Below are 19,583 nucleotides of genomic sequence, written 5' to 3'. Positions count from 1 at the left end.
AAAATAAGTCTTCTCCTTAAGGTTCCTTAAAATGCTTACTTAGGTATTTATGGTTTTCTCCTTGCCTTGGTGTTATACTTAAGGAATTCCTTAGACCAGCGGTGTCAAACATATGGCCCGGGGGGCCAGAACCGGCCCACCAAATACTGCCTTAGAGGCTGAATACAGCTCTCTGAAATAACAATAAGTACTTTCTGTGGTCACATTTAAAGATATTTAACATTGTACAAACTATTGTCAACCAGCAGCTTCAGTGTAAAAGAGTCTGTATCAGACTTGTCTTCAAACAATATTAGTGGAACCCTGCTGCTGAGGCACTGACAAAACTCCCATGTAATGAAAGTGCGTATTAGACTGACTGAAAATGGAAAAACTGAGACATACTGTTGAATTTGCACATGATTTTTCTTTCTGCTTTGTTTGGTAAATGGATGAATGTTTTCGGAATGAAAGAAAAATTTGAAGGGGTTAATATTTATAGGTTATTATGCAGTGGTTTCAGTGGTCCAGCCTACTTGGGATCAAATTGGGCTGTATGTGGCCCCTGAACTAAAATGACCCCCCGCCCCAAAACTGTTGCACAAATGACCTTAGCAACCAACGCAAAACAAACAAACAAACAAACTTGAGATACCTCTGACTCTACAATGGATACACCTTGGATTTTACACTTAAGATTTGACTGAATTCATTTTTGTTAAAATTTCTTTCTACAATTGTTTTTTTTTTTTGTTTTCAGGTATTTGGGCATCAAATTTACTTTGTAGTATGAGCTTTCTATGATTGTATCCCTCCAGAGGTATAATATTTTCCTCCTCTGACCAATATGGTTTTCTTGTCTTCATTTCATCTGCCCTTTTTCACTATCTAACTATAAGCCAACATTGTGAGACGATAAAGTCCAAGCAAACAAACAATCTCCATGGAAACTTTATCTGCTGTAAAATCTCTTTCAACACAGTAAATGAGTTCATGTTTTACCGTAACTAAGGAAACCCTCTAAGAGATTCTGTGCAGATTAAGCCTTAAGCGTCATACATAAGAAGAAAGCTGTATGAGGCAGTGAAACACTTCTCTCTGTAAAACATGATGTACCCAAAATCTCCTCTTCTTTTTCGAGTGAGGAGGAGGAGGAGGACAACGTTATCATCTCTGGAAGATGCTGAATCCATAATTTTTTCTGAAGAAAGAGCTGGTGCGAATCTATTCAGATCTTCTATTTAGTGTTGCAACTGTCGCAAATTGCTTCCAGCATGAATAGTTTTAACACAAAATATTTGCATGTTCCTGTCTTTTATTCATCATGTCCCCCAGTGTGTCAGCGCCTTCTTCACTCTTGTACCTTTGATTACTCTTGGTTTTAAACTATTATCGACAGACCTTGCCTCAAATAGTGGCCGATCACTGTGCAGCCTCCACCAGTCACGCTGGGACATACATCACCAACCAGAGCTGAAGAAATCAAACCAGAGACATTGTCTTTTTTATTCTGTACATTCTTCTTTCTGTTTAAAACCTGCCCCCTACATTACCCACAATGCAACTTCATTGCTCATAGTTCAATTAAAGATTTAGGTGTGTTTTACTAGTGGCAGCTGATGTAGCCTTGAGGCACTAGCCTCAAGCAGAAATGAGGAGCGAGCTGCGGAGGACTAGTGACATTGCTTCTTTTTAACTCCACACACCCAGATTTTTTTCATTTTCAAACATTTGGTCTTCAGCCTCAGGTGACATCACCTTCAGCAGTGTATCAGATTTTGCGCAGCTCTCTCTGGAGCAACAAAAGGCTTTATACAACTTTTTTTTTTTTTTTTACATAGACAGTAGTACTACCTAAGAACTGTGGAGTTCACCTTAAAGTCTTTTTTTTTTTTAACAAAAATGCTAAAATAATCTAAAGCTCCAGCCTCTCAAATATTTGCTGGGAAATATTTGCTGAGTTTCTATCTCAGTCCTCTATGATAGATGACAAAATACACTTTTAGAATGTTTGTCAGAAAACACATTTAACTTCTGGAAATGTCACTTTGGACTGACACAAAAACAGGAACAATCTGAATGATCATGAAAAACTCAATATGAACATTTATCAATACTTAAAACAGCCATTAGTTGCAACCCTGCATTTAAACAAACAGTAACTGATGTGTTCGTACTGACAATGCACATACAAGTCAGCGTAAAGAGTCACTGTATTAAGTTTCTTAAACTTCAGCCCTGGTGTGCAGTACCCATAGTGACCACATGATGGTAGCAGAGGTCAATCACTAAAGAGCTGAATCCTCATCATCCTCTCTGCTTTAGCAAGCAGCCCCTCAGTCAATTTAATGCTTTCTCATCCATTAAGCATTTCAGAGTGACCTTTACCAGCTCGTCCCTAAAGGTCACTTAAGACTGTGGTGATAAAATACAAAGGCTGGAATTACTTTGAGACTGTGTCGTATTTACTGTTTATGAGAGAAAACAGACGACTTACCACTGGACTCCTCAAATTGATTATCAGTTAAAGGTTAACCTCGAGACAGATAAAAAGATAGTGTGACGAATTTACTGCATCATAAGATAAAACACAGAACAGAGGGGAAAAAATACCTTCAGTCAAAACATCAAAAGGGAACATGAGTCATTTAAGATAATTCTTGACACAGTCAGCTGGGAGGTTAGTGTAGTGTAAACACTCACTCTCTCCCACCCAAGGTTAAGCCTTTGCAATCCACCAAGGACATATCCTCCCTATATTCCTGTCAACAATCTTATTCTCAGGTTTAAGTATGTTTAAGTATTTCAGGACTGGCGACGATGCTTTAAGCCAAAGACAGAAAACTTAAACATCATAACAGCTTCAACAATGTGTTTGATTACCAAGTTTTGAAAATCTCACGGTAAATACTAACCAGTATCAAACAAAACATAGCAACAATCTTCCAGACGCAGGCGCAGCACACAACATAGGTTTGTTTTGCTGTTCTCTTGTGTACAGAGTGGGTGTGTTGCAGGCAAACCCAGTGATGCTACTGACTCTCATCTACAGTGACAAGCAAGCATTTCAAAGACAGGCTATCTTTAATGTTACTGCACATTTGATCAGGGGTGGGCCATGAAATTGATGCGGTAAAAAATTGTATTACTCATCTTGAAATACATTATCAATACTCTGGCATCGATTATCGATATTTCTATTAAAACATACAGGAGCTCTAAATGGATATCTCTGCCTCTTGACCTACCAGAGTCACTATTTCGTGACTCCTTGTGGTGGCGATTATCAAATGAAAAGAGGTAAAAGTGAACCGAAGATAACTAACTTGCGGTGACAAAGAAACTCACATGGGGGAAAATGACAGACAGTGCGGACAGCGGGGGACAAACAAATCAGAGAGGCACCGTCATCTTTTAAGTTGAAAGTCTGGGCCCACTTTGCTTTACAGCACAGATAAGACAAACAACATCTATAAAGACTATGCGATTATACATGAATTGTCTCCTGAAAGTTAAGCACACGGGCAAAACAACGAACATGTACAGCACCCCAGAAGTCCCCCTTCCCAGCAAGGCTTTCCAGCTCCTCCTGGGGGACCCCAAGGCATTCCAAGGCCAGATGAGATATGTAATCTCTCCAGCGTGTTCTGGGTCTGCCCAGGGGTCTCCTACCAGTGAGACGTGCCTGGAACACCTCCAGCGAGAGGCGTGCAGGAGGCATCCTGATCAGATACTCGAACCACCTCAACTGACCCGTTTCAACGCAAAGGAGCAGTGGCTCTACTCCGAGCTCCCTCCGGATGTCTGAGCTCCTTACCCTATCTCTAAGGCTGAGCCCAGCCACCCCACGGAGGAAACTCATTTTGGCAGCTGGTATCCGCGATCTCATTCTTTCAGTCCCTACCAAGAGCTCATGACCATAGGTAAGTCATGGCCTCAGACTCGGAGGTGCTGACTCTCATCCAGACTGCTTCACACAAACCTGCCCCCTTCCTGCCCCCCGCTGCGCCTCGAGATCATTTGATCCATTTGAAATGGCTTCATATGCTTAAATAAGCATGTATATATATATATATACATATATAAATATAAATATGTAAAGGCTTTGTTATTATTTTAATGTTAATGCAAACAAAAAGTGCAAAATGCTGCTAATTTTATTGGTGGTTTTTGATATAAAACTTGCTGAAATGATTTCAACTGTGTGTCAGTGCTTTGGGGACATTCAGGCACATTTTAACAATACCTTGATCATACTGATAACCCTGATAATTTTGTTCACTAAAATCTTGATATGAAATTTTCATACTGTTTTTACAGTAGAGTTCACCCAGTTTAGCTCTTTTATAGTCTGCAGAGTGGGCCTTTTTCATGATTTCATGTACAGTACAGCCCACAACCAAAAACAAACAGCTCAAACAGAAAGGGGAAGGAATTTATGAAAGATGACAGACATTTTCATACATTAACCTAGCATCCTGTCACTGCACCAGAAAGGAAATTACTAAAACGGCCTGCAGTAATGTGACACAAAAGGAAAGGGAGATTAAAAAATGCATTTCAAAATGTAGGAATTTGAAAAAAAAACATAAATCCTCTTGCAACATTACAAACAGCGCACTTTATATTTTTTTCTGTATATAGTTCCTCTTTCTTCCTCACTGTGTTTGTGGCTCTAATTCTTTGTCGGCATAAAATATTTCCACTGTGCAGTGGATACATGGCTTTTCAGTCCAAGTCCCCTCCCCATTCACCCCCCCTCTCTCTTTCTCACACTCAGCCAATCACTCAGTCAGAAACTCCACTCCTGTTGCTCAACACGCAGTAAGTTTGCGGACTGAAGCTGCAACAAAAGAGGCTCCTTCCTTTCAGCACATCTGGAACAGAGTGGAAAAGCGAACTCTGTCTGAGAGCATTTGTATCACCGGGATAAAGTCGTAAAAATCAGGTTAGTGAGAGAAGTTACTTTTCTCCTGCAGACTAAAAGTGCAACTCCTCCACCTAACTTTGTACTGCTGGTTTCCTGAACACACCCAGAGCTACATTTCACCGACCAGGGAGTCAAGCTGTAACCTGTCCATCACCACTGACTGACAGCACCTACTAACTGCAGGTAAGAAATGTTAATATATCACAGCTTCCTGCTTTCTGCTTGCTTCTATCTAATTTCCTACTTTCTGCCGATGCATGATGGGAGAAACACTCTGCCACAACGTGACAGCATTTTCAGTGCAAGTGAGGCCAGAATTTGTTTGAACAGCTATCATGTATTAGAGTTTGCCAAGAGGTGTACAGTTAAAGTGTGCAGTTAAACATTAACACAATTTGGAACACTGTGTGTAAGAAAACCAAATACAGTATGCTAAGATCTTTAAGCTCACTGGTGAGAATGACAAAGGTGTAAATGTTAATATAGAACAAAGAGCAACTCCTATTATGATGTTTATCTCAGCCTAAATCACAAAGATGTCACATGCAGTCACATTTGCTTCATGAGCGGACTTCCTGATTTGTCAAGAAGCTTCCACTTCTTACCTCACATTCACTGTTTTAATTGAGCATTCCTGTGAAAGTATCTGCATGCCCACAAGTCCAAACTTGCAGAGCTAACATAATGGCTGAGTATTCATGTAGTGAAAATACAAGTTACTGGTCTAAGAGAAGCCTTAACATCAATCATAAACCTCGTGCTTCTAGAAAAAAATGGCCCCAAAAACCATTACAATTGTCAAGTGAGAAGTCTCACCTCTCTAAAAGTTCCACCCTGTGGTTTAAAATGACACCTGTTAACCCTGTCAGACCCATCGCCGTCTGTCAATCCTGTCAGATGCCTCGTCATAACAAGTCAGAGCAGCCTGTACCTGCACAAGTCTAAATAAATATTGACGTAACTAACTAGGCTCTTTCATCATATTCCTCTCCTGTTTTTCCTCACCTTCTGTTTACTTGTTTTGTGCATCCTGCAGCTGGGAGTTGGAGTCATCGTCACATCACAACATCTTTTTCTGCTCCTCTTTGATTGTCTTGCCTCCAAATTTGCTGCAAAACAACATCAAAGAGTTGGAGAGTTATTGGACTTACCACTTTGACTCATATTTTCCTAGCTGGGCAGCTGGAAAGCTCTAAAAGTATATATTTCTACCAATGGCCGGTACAAAAACATTCCTGATATTTCCGCTTTCACTGAAAACTCTGGTCTTGTTTCCAGGATTGTAGAATACAAATACGAACAACAAGCCTTTGAATAAAATAATGCTCAAAATGCCAGTGTGGCTGTTGAGGCCTTTCACTTTCCTCTGTGTTTCACATCCTATATTTCTCCTGCTTTGCCACTGTTTCCCTGGACCTTACCCTCAGTTCAGACTTGTGCGGTTATGCTCCTCAGTTTGTGACTTGTTGTTTCAATTTTAATTTTTGAAAGCACAGACAGAAAGTTGACAACTGTTGAAGCAGTTACAGATAAAGCCAGAAACTCAGCACAAACAACTTTGGCTTTATATTAATTAGCTTGCCTGGGCAATAAAACTTTTTACATATGAGACAGACTGTGTGCAAAAAAACTTCATAAGTGAGGATCCTTTTTGTATCCTATAAAGTATTTATATGTAACACATACATGTTTAATGAATGTACTTCCCCAGCGATGATATTCACCCTCCAATCCAGTTACACTCAAGAAAACTGCAGAGCTTTTTCTTCCCAGTCAATTACTCCCATATCTCTTTTAGGATTTCACTGCCTGGCCTTTGAATAACCCCCAGAAACAGACTGAAACAGTCTGTGCTTACAATGACGGAAAGCCACGGTGCAGCAGCAGCCAGAAAAACTGCTCCACCCATTACTTCACTCCGAGCTATGATTTAATGTCATGCAATGATCTCATATTCACATTAACTACCAATCTGGTGACAGCGGCAAAGAGGTTATGTTTAATTTCGGGGTGTTGTATTTACTTTTAAAGAATTGCGAGAGATAATCTGGTGGGCTAAGCTCCTCTAGGTGAGTCTCAGAATCACAAAAAAAAAACAGGAAGTGCGTCAAAAGGTGATAGGAAATGGCCTAACATGTCTGTACTCTGCTCTGAGAGCTCAGCTGTGTCCTCTGACCAAAAGAAAAAAGAGCTGACCCAGGTAGATCTGCAGCTGTTTCTTCATCTGACATATTTCCTGCCGAATAGAACAAACCTACAGCTCGGATTAAGAGGTCTGCTGAAATGATGCAGAATGACACAGACAGGCAGGGAGTAGATGGTGAGAGAGAGATGGGAGGGTTTACCAGTCAGGAATGTGGATACGGATACATGAGATTGGACAGGGAGGGTGGTGCTGGGAAACACTGGGTAGAAACAGGCAGGATGCCAGGATCGCTCACATTCCACCAACTTTAAGACTCCTCGGAAAATCACGTTTTCACGTTACTTCCACGCTGGCTGTCTCCACTTTTCAAGAGAGCAACAACTGCCATCTCTAGTAAATGACCAAAAAAATCTTGCATTTTCTGCTTCCCTGCTGGCTTATTGGACGGTTACAGAAGCCACAGAGAACTGGCAGGAGTGAAATTACAGTCTCTGGGACCCGGCTTCACAAAGCCACAATTACAGGCGACCAAATCTGGATGCTTAAATGGGGTTGTTAGAGCAGAAACTCTTGTAAATGTGTTTGCTCGATGGTTGTGTCAAGGACTTTATTCGTGCATTGATACATTTGTTTTTCTATTTAAGCCCTAGTTCCACCAGTAAATTACAGGCTTTTAAACCAGGTCAAGAAAGAAGCATTTTTATTGTATGGCTTAGAAAAACACACTTATAAATCCTTTTACACACAGACACTGTCCACAGACACAGATTTTTACTCCTCTGGCATCTAGTAACATTTTAAATTGTATGCCCTCAGTGCATTTTTCCCCCTGTGGTATCAAGGATGTTATCAAATACTGATATTTTCAAGGTATTGCATAAAAGTTCCAAATTCTAGTCACATGACAACTCCACTGTTAGCTCCTACTCTCTGAAACAACAATCACTGTCTTTATAGAGAGCTTCTAGACAACTAGGATAAGCTGAAAAACAAAAAAGCTGTCATCACAGTGTGTCTGTGTGTGTCTGTGTTCACGCTAAGGATGCCACTGGGAGGAGGAAACAACTGTGTCTGCTGTAAGAAGACAGTTTACTTCGCAGAGGAGGTGCTCTGTGACGGGGGGAGCTTCCACAAGTCCTGCTTCCTGTGCAGTGAGTAAACTCTTTGTTGCTTCCTGTCATTGTGAGCATGGTAACCGCCAAGCTGCGGACACTTGTCACTTGTAATTAAAGTCACACGTAATACTAAACTGATAGATTGGTGCAGGAATGAGTCCTAAAACCCGGAAATGAGTCAGCATTGTAGCACTCCCAGCTCCTTGTCTTAAAGTCAGTGGGTCTTTTGAACAGGTTTTTGGTTAGGTGCCTGAAATAAGGTCTGTGGTTTCCTTCTACTGCATGAAATGCGTCAGCAAATCCCCCACTCGTAAATTTTCATGCTTTTAGGTGTCTTATAAAAAGGTGGTTGCTAACAAGTGGCTAAATGGGACTACAGAATGTCTTCACGCAAAACACCCTTTACAGCCTCGCTGTGGTGGTGACGTTAAGTCTTGTGACCGTAGTGTAGTTTCTTTATAGCCTAATATTAGCTTTTAACTTCTGGCGACTACATTTACGCTTCAAAAATCATAACAGTGGCGCTAATTTGTGAAGATTATCTTGCCTATCATAACTTGTAAGTATCATAAACTTGTGTTTGCCACCAAGCTTATTTTCTGCAATAATCCAAAATCCAAAAATGCGTGTGCACAGGTGGAATAGTATAATAAAATGCAGCTATCCCCCTGTATGATATTTTAACATTGGTGTTGATAAATAAGATCTATAAGGGACTGTCACTCTTTGATTATTAGAGGTTGAAACTTGTCATTTACTGTTGCTAAGTTAGATTTTTTTTTTTTTGTAAGAAAGGTTTCTAGCAAACACCTCCAACTCATCTGCCTACACTTTCAACAGTTAAGGGTATATTTTTGTTTGTATTTTTATCTTAAAATCATAAACATGCATATGAAGTGTAAAAAATTAATATAATTTAAATAAATGTATTGAGTGTTTCTCTGCCTCAGCGGGAAAAATATGTGGGGTCATGGAGTCGAGTGAAAATATTTGTGTTCCTGCGTTGTAATCGCACATTCCTATGATGGAATTTTGATGAGAACATGCTTCTTTGATAGCACTGTTCCATATATGGAAACAGTTAGGAGCCTATCTAAAGATACAAATGTGCTCGAAAACATGAGCGCAAATATGCAAAACAATAATATACATGTACGTGTGCGTGTGTGTGTGTGTGTGTGTGTGTGTGAATGTGTTTTGCAGTGGTGTGTCGGAAGAGTTTGGACAGCACAACTGTAACTGTTCATAAGGATGAAGTTTACTGCAAGGCATGCTACTCCAAGAAATACGGGCCAAAAGGCTACGGCTATGGCCAGGGAGCAGGGACACTGAGCATGGACAAGGGAGAGTCTCTGGGCATTACACCTGAAGAGTGAGTTAAACACAGACATACATTCCTCAACCTCTAACCTTTAAAAGCCTTTAATGCACGGTTCCTTTCTTTCTCCATCAGACCGGCTCCTCATCGTCCCACCACCAACCCAAACCCATCCAAGCTGGCTCAGAAGTTTGGAGGGTCAGACAAGTGCCCTCGCTGTGGCAAGGCTGTCTACGCTGCAGAGAAAGTGATTGGAGCTGGGAGTGTAAGGGAAAACAGACACATGCTCACACATGTGCAAGCTCGCAAAAAAAAAAACCCACCCCTTTTATAATGGATATTCTGTTTAATTACAGGCGTGGCACAAGCAGGGATGTTTCACCTGTGCCACATGTAAGAAGAGCCTTGAGTCAACGACACTATCTGATAAGGACGGAGAAATCTACTGCAAAGGTACAACTTCCCTTCCTTTACAGGAATCAGTTAAAAAACCTGCACCTAAACTACCGCTAACAGCTAACTAGCTCGTAGCAAACACTAGTGTGCTAGCGAACATTAACAATTACAAAACCCTTTCTGCTAAAGAGCTCGATGACTAAACAAAATCTTATCTAATACATCAAGTTTGTTTTGATGTCCCACCCTTTCAACCATAGTTTGTTTGCTTTCCTCACTTCCATCTGTCTTCGCGTGCACTGACCTGAACTGCCAATCAGAGTGATTTCTCTCAGCCATGGTCCAATGCCAATTCAATATGCTGAATGGGTTAGAAAAAATGAACAAGAGCCGACTTGTACCAACAGTGTAGGACACACTCCGCAAAAATTAGGTGAACAGACGCTTGCCAACAGCCCAACAATGACTAGCGTCCAACCAAACCGTCAGCTTGGTGTGTCAGAGCCCTAACGCAGCACAGCATCTGCTAAACCACACAAATATACCAGACCTAATACAAGTAGTTTTTGCAGTTTTATAGGGTTTGTTTTATTTCTTTGGTCTCTTAATGGAAACTTAATAATATACACTTACATCTGTGTTTAATTTCACTCTGAGATTTAATAAGAGGCCTACAAGTTGTGGTCAATAACATATCTATTATAGTGTTTTACTGTATGGTAATTAAGTAATGTTATACCAGACCTGTTTTCAATGCTGGTCCAGAGTGGTGAAGACAGGCAGGATGACCTGTGTTGATCCATTCAGGCTGCATTTGTCTGAAAGAGATGTGATATATGATGCATCATACACTGCTCACGCAACATACACAGTGTGACTGAGAACAAGACTGCTCTTCCTGAACTAGTGGTCTGAGTGGGTGACTAAGTTGTAATGAACACAAGCATACAGCAGAGGGCTCCCTAATACATAAAGATATACTCAAGTGCACACGGATAATACAGTCAGGAAAAAAAAAATCGCTCAAAGCTTGTTTAGATTAAAAACTTTTCCATTAATGATTCTGTGTGTTTCTGTGTGGACTCCACTGTCCCAGCCAGGACTGTCCATTGTTATCCAAATAACAAACCGTGGGTAACAAAGGACATCAAAGCCATCCTCAATGCAAAGAAGAGGGCCTTCAGAACTGGTAACAGGGAGGAGGTGAGAACAATACAGGGGGAGCTGAAGATGAAGATCAGGGAGGCTAAGGAGAGGTACAGGAGGAAGCTGGAGAGGAAACTCCAGCAGAACAACGTGAGAGAGGTCTGGAGTGGAATGAGGACCATCACTGACTTCAGGACCAACAACCACAGAGGAGCTGAAGGCAGCATGGACAGGGCCAATGAACTGAATCTGTTTTTTAACAGATTTGACACTGCTGGCCCTGCCCATCCCCCCCCCTGACTCTTCTGCTGTCTGTCTTGGTCAACCATCTCCCACTCTGCCCTCCTCCCCCACTCCTCCCTCTCACACCTTAACACCCTCCTGCTTGACCCCCCCTCCTCCTCCTCCTCCTCCTCCTCCTCCTCCTCCTCACACCTCATCCCCCCATGGTCAGACTGACTGCTCTCTCCATCATGAGGACTACACCCCTCCCCCATGTGTCGTCACCTCCACAATGTGCTTCACTGCTGACCATGTGAGAAGACAGCTGATGAGACTCCACTCAAATAAGGCTGCAGGCCCTGATGGTGTCAGCCCCAGGGTGCTCAAAGCCTGTGCCCCCCAGCTATGTGGAGTACTTCAGCATGTCTTCAACATGAGCCTGAGTCTCCAGAGGGTCCCCTTGCTGTGGAAGACATCCTGCCTTGTTCCTGTGCCAAAGACGTCACGTCCCAGTGGCTCCAAGGACTACAGACCCGTGGCATTGACCTCCCACATCATGAAGACCCTGGAGAGACTCGTCTTGGAGCAGCTCCGGCCCATGGTCAAGCCACTTTTGGACCCCCTCCAGTTCGCCTATCAGCCCCGACTTGGAGTTGAGGACGCCATCATCTACCTGCTCAACCGCGTCTACGCCCATTTGGATAAGCCGGCGAGCACTGTGAGGGTCATGTTTTTTGACTTCTCTAGTGCATTCAACACCATCCGTCCAGCTCTACTGGGTGACAAGCTGACAGCAATGCAGGTGGATGCCCCCCTGGTGTCCTGGATTGTAGACTACTTGACTGGCAGACCACAGTATGTGCGCTTGCAACGCTGTGTGTCAGACAGAGTGGTCAGCAATACCGGGGCCCCGCAGGGGACTGTCCTCTCTCCCTTCCTCTTCACCCTCTACACCACGGACTTCAGCTATTGCACTGAGACCTGCCATCTTCAGAAGTTTTCTGATGATTCTGCTATAGTTGGATGAATCACCAAGGGTGATGAGGATGAGTACAGGGCTGTTGTGGATAACTTTGTCACATGGTGTGAGCAGAACCATCTGCAGCTCAACGTGGCAAAGACAAAGGAACTGGCTGTGGATCTGAGGAGGACCAAGACATCGGTGACCCCTGTTTCCATCCAAGGGGTCAGTGTGGACATTGTAGAGGACTATAAGTACCTGGGGGTACACATTGACAGTAAACTGGACTGGGTTAAGAACACTAACGCTCTCTACAGGAAGGGCCAGAGCCGTCTCTATTTTCTGAGGCGACTGAGGTCCTTCAACATCTGCCGGACTATGCTGAGGATTTTCTATGAGTCTGTGGTGGCCAGTGCTATCCTCTATGCTGTTGTGTGCTGGGGCAGCAGGCTGAGGGTGGCGGACGCCAACAGACTTAACAAACTGATCCGCAAGGCCAGTGACGTTGTGGGAACGGAGTGTGACTCTCTGATGGTGGTGTCAGAGAGGAGGATGCTGTCTAAGCTACGAACTGTCTTGGACAATGTCTCACACCCACTCCACCATGTGCTGGTCAGGCACAAGAGTACTTTCAGTGGGAGACTCATACCACCAAGATGTACCACTGAGCGCCACAGGAAATCATTCCTGCCTGTGGCCATCAAACTGTACAACTCCTCCCTCTGAGTGGCCCTGAGACTTTCACACACTGCAATAACTTAATTTAACTTGTGCAATAACCCCGTTCACCCTGACTGTATATATTCTGTTTGTGTAAATTTTGTTTACAATATGTATATATGTATGTATATATATATATGTTTATATATGTATATATATATATATATATATATATATATATATGTATGTATATATGTATATATATATGTATGTATATATGTATATATATATATATATATATATATATATATATATATATACACACATATATAATTTATATAATTTACATTTATGTTTGTTAATAATTCCTGTTTATTTAACTATATATTTGTTAATACTATTGTTTAAATTTCTTATATTTTCATGTATCTTTCCTGTCTTGCAAGGAGCACCTGTAACATAAATAATTTCCCCTTGGGGATCAATAAAGTATTTCTGATTCTGATTCTGATTCTGGATATATTGAATTGAGAAAACTAGCTCAGCCCTACACAAACTAATATTTTGTTTAGCATTTGTGCAGGGTGTTTATTCATTTCAAATTCTGTTTTTTCATATGTTGACTTATTCTAATTTTACATCAAAGGAAAAAAGCAAACACCGCAACACATAGCTTCTGTCCAAGCTTTGTGACTCTCTTTTGCAAACTAACCTGGTTCATGTACACATAAAAGTTAAAATGTCCCAAAATTGGGCTGTTATGATATCTCAAAAGACAAATATATACATGCATGTTTATCACACCTCGCTGAGTGGTCAATAAAGCCATTTCATGGCAGACATTTTGACTTAGCAGGAAAACATTAATGATGGCTGCATTCCATTTAGGGGAGCTAGTTCCAGGGCTCTGATATTATGCACACTCACTCCCTGATATGGCTTCATGGAGCTATCTTTACACATTTGCTTTACTGCTTTGATGATTCAAAGTCTTCTGTGAGAGCTCCTCCATATCCACTGAATTTGTGACCATGGAACTGGAGTTGTACATTACTCTGTGATTCGGTACAGCGCTCCCAAAGTGAAAAGTCTTAGGCAAAAGAACAATACAAGAGGAGGAAGCAGGAGAAGCACAGCTGCAACTGACAACATTAATGATGGCTGTGCTCCACTTAACTGAGCTAGTTCAAGGATTTAGAACTGTAGATTCTGGTTCACTTGAGAGCACAGCTGCAAAGAATAGTCAATTTATCAATTAGTCGATTGACAGAAAATTGTCAACTATTTTGATCACTAAAAAATCATTTCATTCATTTTTTAGGTGAAAAGCCAAATATTTGCTAGTGTCATGCTTCTCAAATTTGAGAATTTCAGGCTTTTCTTCGTTATACATGATAATAATAACAGTGACTGTGGCTCAGAAGGTAGAGCAGATTGTCCACTTATCGCAAGATCAGTGGTTCGATCCCCGGCTCCTCCAGTCCGCACATCTAAGTAGCAGGTGGCACCTTCAATAGTAGCCTTGGCCACCAGTGTGTCACTGGGTGAATGTGACTCATAGTGTAAAAAGCACTTTGAGTGGTCAGAAGACTTGGTCCATATAATAAGCTGAAGATGTGACTTGGGCTCTGAGAAATTACACAGGACAGACAAAACGATTAATCTAGAAAATGATACGACTAGTGACGCAATAATAAAAACAGGCTAACAGTAAGTTGCAGGTCTAGATGATACCTATAGGAAGAGAGTAACAAAGTGTTGAAGCCACCACTTCAAAGACAAGATCAACTTTTTTTATTTTTATGCTTGTATTTTTTATTTTACCCAACGAACATTATTAACTCAAGCATATTTTGAGAATAAATATTGATATTCTGAATTGACCATGCATACAAAAATAAAATAATAATCATTTTTATTTCGTTTTATATTATTAATATACAAAAAATAAATTAAAGGAATGAATTACATAAACTATTATTATTGTTTTTATTTTTTAGTTTTTTACATTATAAATATTATTTTATTTTACTTTAGTTTCATTACATTTTTAAATAGGTAAAAACTAAATAAAAGTAAAAAATAAATACAATAAAATAAAAATAATTATTATTTTAGTTTAGTTAAGTTTAGTTACTTCCGCCAAGGCATGTAGCGGCACGTGCATGTTGGTTACGTTCCAGCGTAGAGTGCGGAGCTACACGAAAATAACGTTGACTATTTCAACATTTATTTTGCCCAGGCGAATATTTTACTATACTAGACAGCAAGTAGACACATTTAAGTTCATGAAATGCTTCTAAAAACGTAACCTGTTGCAAGATACATTAACGGATAAAAATAAAATATTCCCCCCACCCCCTGCTGAGGTCCAAAATGGGGCTAAAGCTTTAGCTAGCTAGCTTTAACTTGAGCCGTACACCAACTGTGGTTAACTGAAGGATATGACGTTGATAGCCTAAAGTGGAGTGTTTCTGACATTACCTTTCTTTCCAACAGCTTGTTATGGCAAACACTTTGGTCCCAAGGGATTTGGGTATGGCGTGGGAGCCGGGGCGCTGTCGCACACTCAGTAGAGACCTCACTGGGATCAACGGTGACCTGTGTCCACAAAGCTGCACTCCTGTTTTCCTCCTGCAGGGGGCAGACTGCTGCACCTGGCAGACACATAGACACATGCTTAGATCAAAAAGCTGCATTCAAGGATTGTACAGTGGAAACGATGACATCATCTCTGCCTCATAAAGGCTCTAAATGATCACTAGTGCTGTTACAGTAAATCTTGACACATAACCTACACTTAGTACTGAAACATTACTTATCGTTTAACGCTGCTTTGATGATTTGCACTATCTGCTCTGTTTCTCTTTCTAACAATAATGTAATGGAGTAAATGCTGTATGTTCTGCCTTTCATTCAGCATGATAATAAATAAAGTGAAAACATTTTACTGCCTTTCTTAATTGGTGCAAAGATTACATAAGAGCATGTGAGTGAAACTGTGTCTGTCTGTGTTTAAGGAATAGGGAAGTTAATTATCAGAGGGTGACATCATGTGTTTAAGTTTCAAGACATGTCACATGTCCATCTATCCATTCCTCTCATAACATTGCAGTGACACATCACAGTGCTGGGACATAAGTACAGGATCTTGTAAAGTTGGGGGAATCACAGCTCCGCTCCACCCATACAGGCTCATGTGTCACATTAGAGCCATGTTACCGTCAGGGATGTGAAGAATGACAAGAAGGCTGTCATAATTAAGCTTTCCCTCTGTAGGAGAGCAGTGAAGTGAAACCTCTTTTGTTAGGAAAAATGTGACCAGTATCTCCACCTAATTTAACTTTAATCAGTGCAGTCAGGTGTCTTTCATTGGAATCAAACATGCCTGCTTGTTCAGGATGTGTGAATGTTTTATAACGTAGCCTATTAAACATATATAAATAATATATCAGAAGTGGGATAGTCATCTGTTTATAACTATTCAACAAAATCTTTATTTTGTTTCTCTCACATATTACAACATCTGACTTCTTTACCTCCCACTCACATTCCAGCTCTCAGAGACACACAAGATGAAGCAGCTCACCATAGACACTTTTTTGGCACTTGCATGCGCAGCTACATCTGATTTAACTGACTTATTTTTAAGTGCACGGTCTATTTATACTGACAGGTGTGTGGCAGGTTTTTATAGGTGCACTGTGACCTAAGTGGGAGGTGGCTAAACCCACCTACCTGTCTTTCTGTTAACACATAAACACACAGAGCTGTAAAATCACACTGTATCCGTGCGCGCGCGCGCTCACACAAGCAGGAAATTTCATAAACAGCCCGGATCTCCTCCTGCCGTCATCAGGAGGAGGCGGGGAAGGTCCACAGCAGAGCCGGGCATGTTCAAACATATCCAGGCAGACCAGCCTACCAAGCTCCACACACTGCTGTCATTACGCATGGAGTGCATTGACACACAGGCTTTGGGAGAGCTGTTGTATTGACTTCTTTCATTTATGTCATAGCTTAAAAATATGTTTTCGTGAGAGACACTTGGCACCGGCACATATTAGATGTGTATTTGATGGATTAATGTTGAGGCGCATCACTGTTGAAGACTCTCCAAGTTTCGGCTCTGTGTAAAGACTCGGGCTCAGTGTAGCCATGTCCTTCCCGGCCAAAGTGATGAGGGACGGGCTGCTGGAGAAGCGCAGCAGCGGGCTCCTCCAGCTGTGGAAGAAGAAGCGCTGCGTGCTCACAGAGGAAGGGCTGCGTCTGCACAACTGCAAAGGTGGTGACGGCGGTGGTGGCGTTGGTGATGCTCCGAGCACAGCGTGGAGCTCCAAAGCCAAGGAGCTCCGCTTTGAGCGCATGGCCACGGTAGACTGCGTGGAGTACAAGCGAGGGCTGGTGTACTTCACCGTGGTCATGGCCACGGGGAAGGAGATAGACTTTCGGTGTCCGCAGGACGGCACGGCGTGGAACGCGGAGATTGCTCTGGCACTGGTGCGCTTTAAGAACCTGCAGGCCGTGCAAACTGGGCGGAACAGGCACCTGTCAACAGCACACCTGGGCAGCACTGGGGAGGATGAGGAGCTCTGACCTGGTGCAGGTAAGCCTTGAAAAGACTCACCAAAATGTAGCCAATAAGAGTTCTTTAATCAACTAATTTAGGCTTACATAGGCTTATTTTGGGTCAGGGAGACTGTGTGGTACCACACCCTCCCATAGCTGGAGTGTCTCAGGCAGATTCACTCCCAGTACCAACTTTGTGTCAATGAAACAGTTAAACCCAAAGTCAAAGCATCACTTAAGCACATCAAGCGTTAAATGACACAAGAGATGCTCAACTATTTGCCATCAAAGTCTCCTCTAAGTGCTGATATCTCCCCTCCTGTGCCTGGACTGGTGTTAATAGCTGAAACAAGCTGCGGCAGTGATTGGATGGAATGAAAACATCCATCCTCCTGGGAATTGTGGTGGCACATGTCTGAGCAGCACTCAAGGCTCAAGCTGAAAGTTATTTACAAGCACCACTTGAGTGTTTAGATGTTCCAGTGTAGAGTCAAAGCCATGTCAGTTCTTTCTTACTATGGTCATCGGCCTTATCTGCACCTCAGTCGTCTTAGGACACACACCAACTCTCACTCCAGGACATAATTACGATGCAATGTGAGCCTCCAAAATAACATCTGCCTGCCTCTCCCTCACGAGGCAGCCAAGTATTTTTAAATACGCACACGCTCACACACACTTACAGCCTTCTTCTGTGTATTTAACAGACCCTAAGACAACTGGACATGTGGGATGACCAGAGCTGAGCACCCTGTGTGTCCTTTTCAGCTTTTCCACATTTGGTGCCGGCACATGACAGCGGTGTTATTTAGTGAAACGGGTCACTGAGATCTCAAATGTTCATGAACTGTGTGTGTGTGTAAGTCTGAACTATGAGCTCACGGTCCAGGAATCCACAGCGATGCTTCCTTAAGAGAGCTGCAGTAGTCAAGTGCCCAAATTAACTCTAGTAGCCATGGTAACAGTGTCACATAACTCACTAAAAATGCATTTTGTAGAACACCATCAGCTGTCACAGTATCAAACATATACATTAAGGATTTGATATTAAAAATTTGCTTTTCTTTCTTCAGCCTTTTCACTTCCTGGGAGGGAACCAATCAGAGTGGAGCAGAGCAGAGGACACCAGATCCATCAGCTTGATTCTGTGGTGCACAGCATGATGGGATGTGCAGTGCGGCCATCAGTGAATATGGATTAAAGGACTGAGATCAAGTGTTACAGACACTCTTCTTGTCATACAAAGCCTAGGATTCTGACATACTGTAAGCATGGATGAAATTGTTTTTTGTTTTGGTCATGACCTCATTGCTTGAGGTCACCGCGGAGGCCGCTGCGAAAGGAAAAGATGGCGTTATTTGGGCAGAGACTGAGGATCTGGGACACCCTTTGTGCCTTGACGTTTCAAAAATATCTTCCGTTTTGGACATAAACTCCCATCGTCCTCTGACGTTGCTGAAACAGGAGTCATTTTCTTCAGTCTTGCTTTTGATGGAAACAAACTGCCATTTGAAACCTTTTGTTACAGACTGAACGGGTCTGCATGCTTTTTCTAAAGACGAACATGAAGAACAAATATTTTGCTCATATACGTTGCACACTGTATTCTATATATTTGCTGAAACCATGTACAGTATTACGCTCTTCAAAAGATTAAATACATTTTTGTCAGTAATCTTGAAGTGTTTCTATTTTTGAGCTTCAGTTCCCCACACTGGAACATATAATATCTCTTAGAGCTAAACAGTCAGCTGCAATTTATTTTAGGTTCAGACCATTAATTGCTAAGCTCATCTGTTTCCAGTTGTGGTGTAACCTTGCTGTTATAGCCTCCGGAAAAAAACACACATCCCCAGACACATAGACACACGCACACAGCGGCGTTGCTCTCCAGTTCTTGCGTGTGTGCTGAAGTCAGAACACCTTTTGTTCTGAGCAGCGTGGAGGACTAATGAGAAGCGCAGTGAGCCCAAGGCGTGTGCACACAAACATCCACCCACACATACTCACCTACAGGAGCCTTACGTGCACACCCAGCATGAAATTCAGCAAGGCCTCAGCATCAGCAGACTCTCGTTAGCGAGGCCGAGCGTATATTGTTCATTCAAGCGCATTTTGTGTGTCAAGAATAGAGCAGTGTG

At 42.0% G+C, this 19,583-nt stretch overlaps 2 protein-coding genes across 2 annotated transcripts; both read left to right on the top strand.

Annotated features, from left to right (window-relative positions):
* The first annotated feature begins 4,768 nt into the window (after nucleotides 1–4,768).
* csrp1a (cysteine and glycine-rich protein 1a) lies at nucleotides 4,769–15,818 on the top strand. The gene is made up of 7 exons (XM_033628212.2): nucleotides 4,769–4,927; nucleotides 5,017–5,092; nucleotides 8,097–8,206; nucleotides 9,374–9,542; nucleotides 9,624–9,753; nucleotides 9,845–9,941; nucleotides 15,373–15,818. The coding sequence occupies exons 3-7, from the start codon at nucleotides 8,098–8,100 to the stop codon at nucleotides 15,447–15,449; spliced, it is 582 nt and encodes a 193-aa protein (XP_033484103.2). The 5' UTR covers nucleotides 4,769–4,927; nucleotides 5,017–5,092; nucleotide 8,097; the 3' UTR covers nucleotides 15,450–15,818.
* Nucleotides 15,819–16,794: 976 nt separating this feature from the next.
* phlda3 (pleckstrin homology-like domain, family A, member 3) lies at nucleotides 16,795–19,117 on the top strand. Its single transcript, XM_033629767.2, has 2 exons — nucleotides 16,795–17,479; nucleotides 18,516–19,117. Exon 1 carries the CDS (start codon nucleotides 17,032–17,034, stop codon nucleotides 17,467–17,469), a length of 438 nt encoding a protein of 145 aa, XP_033485658.1. The 5' UTR covers nucleotides 16,795–17,031; the 3' UTR covers nucleotides 17,470–17,479; nucleotides 18,516–19,117.
* The last annotated feature ends 466 nt before the right edge of the window (nucleotides 19,118–19,583 follow it).

Source organism: Epinephelus lanceolatus, chromosome 8, assembly GCF_041903045.1.
Source record: "Epinephelus lanceolatus isolate andai-2023 chromosome 8, ASM4190304v1, whole genome shotgun sequence".
NCBI classification, from domain to species: Eukaryota; Metazoa; Chordata; class Actinopteri; order Perciformes; family Serranidae; genus Epinephelus; species Epinephelus lanceolatus.
The sequence above is the reverse complement of the archived record's forward strand: the minus strand, read 5'-3'. Positions and strand labels throughout refer to the sequence as shown.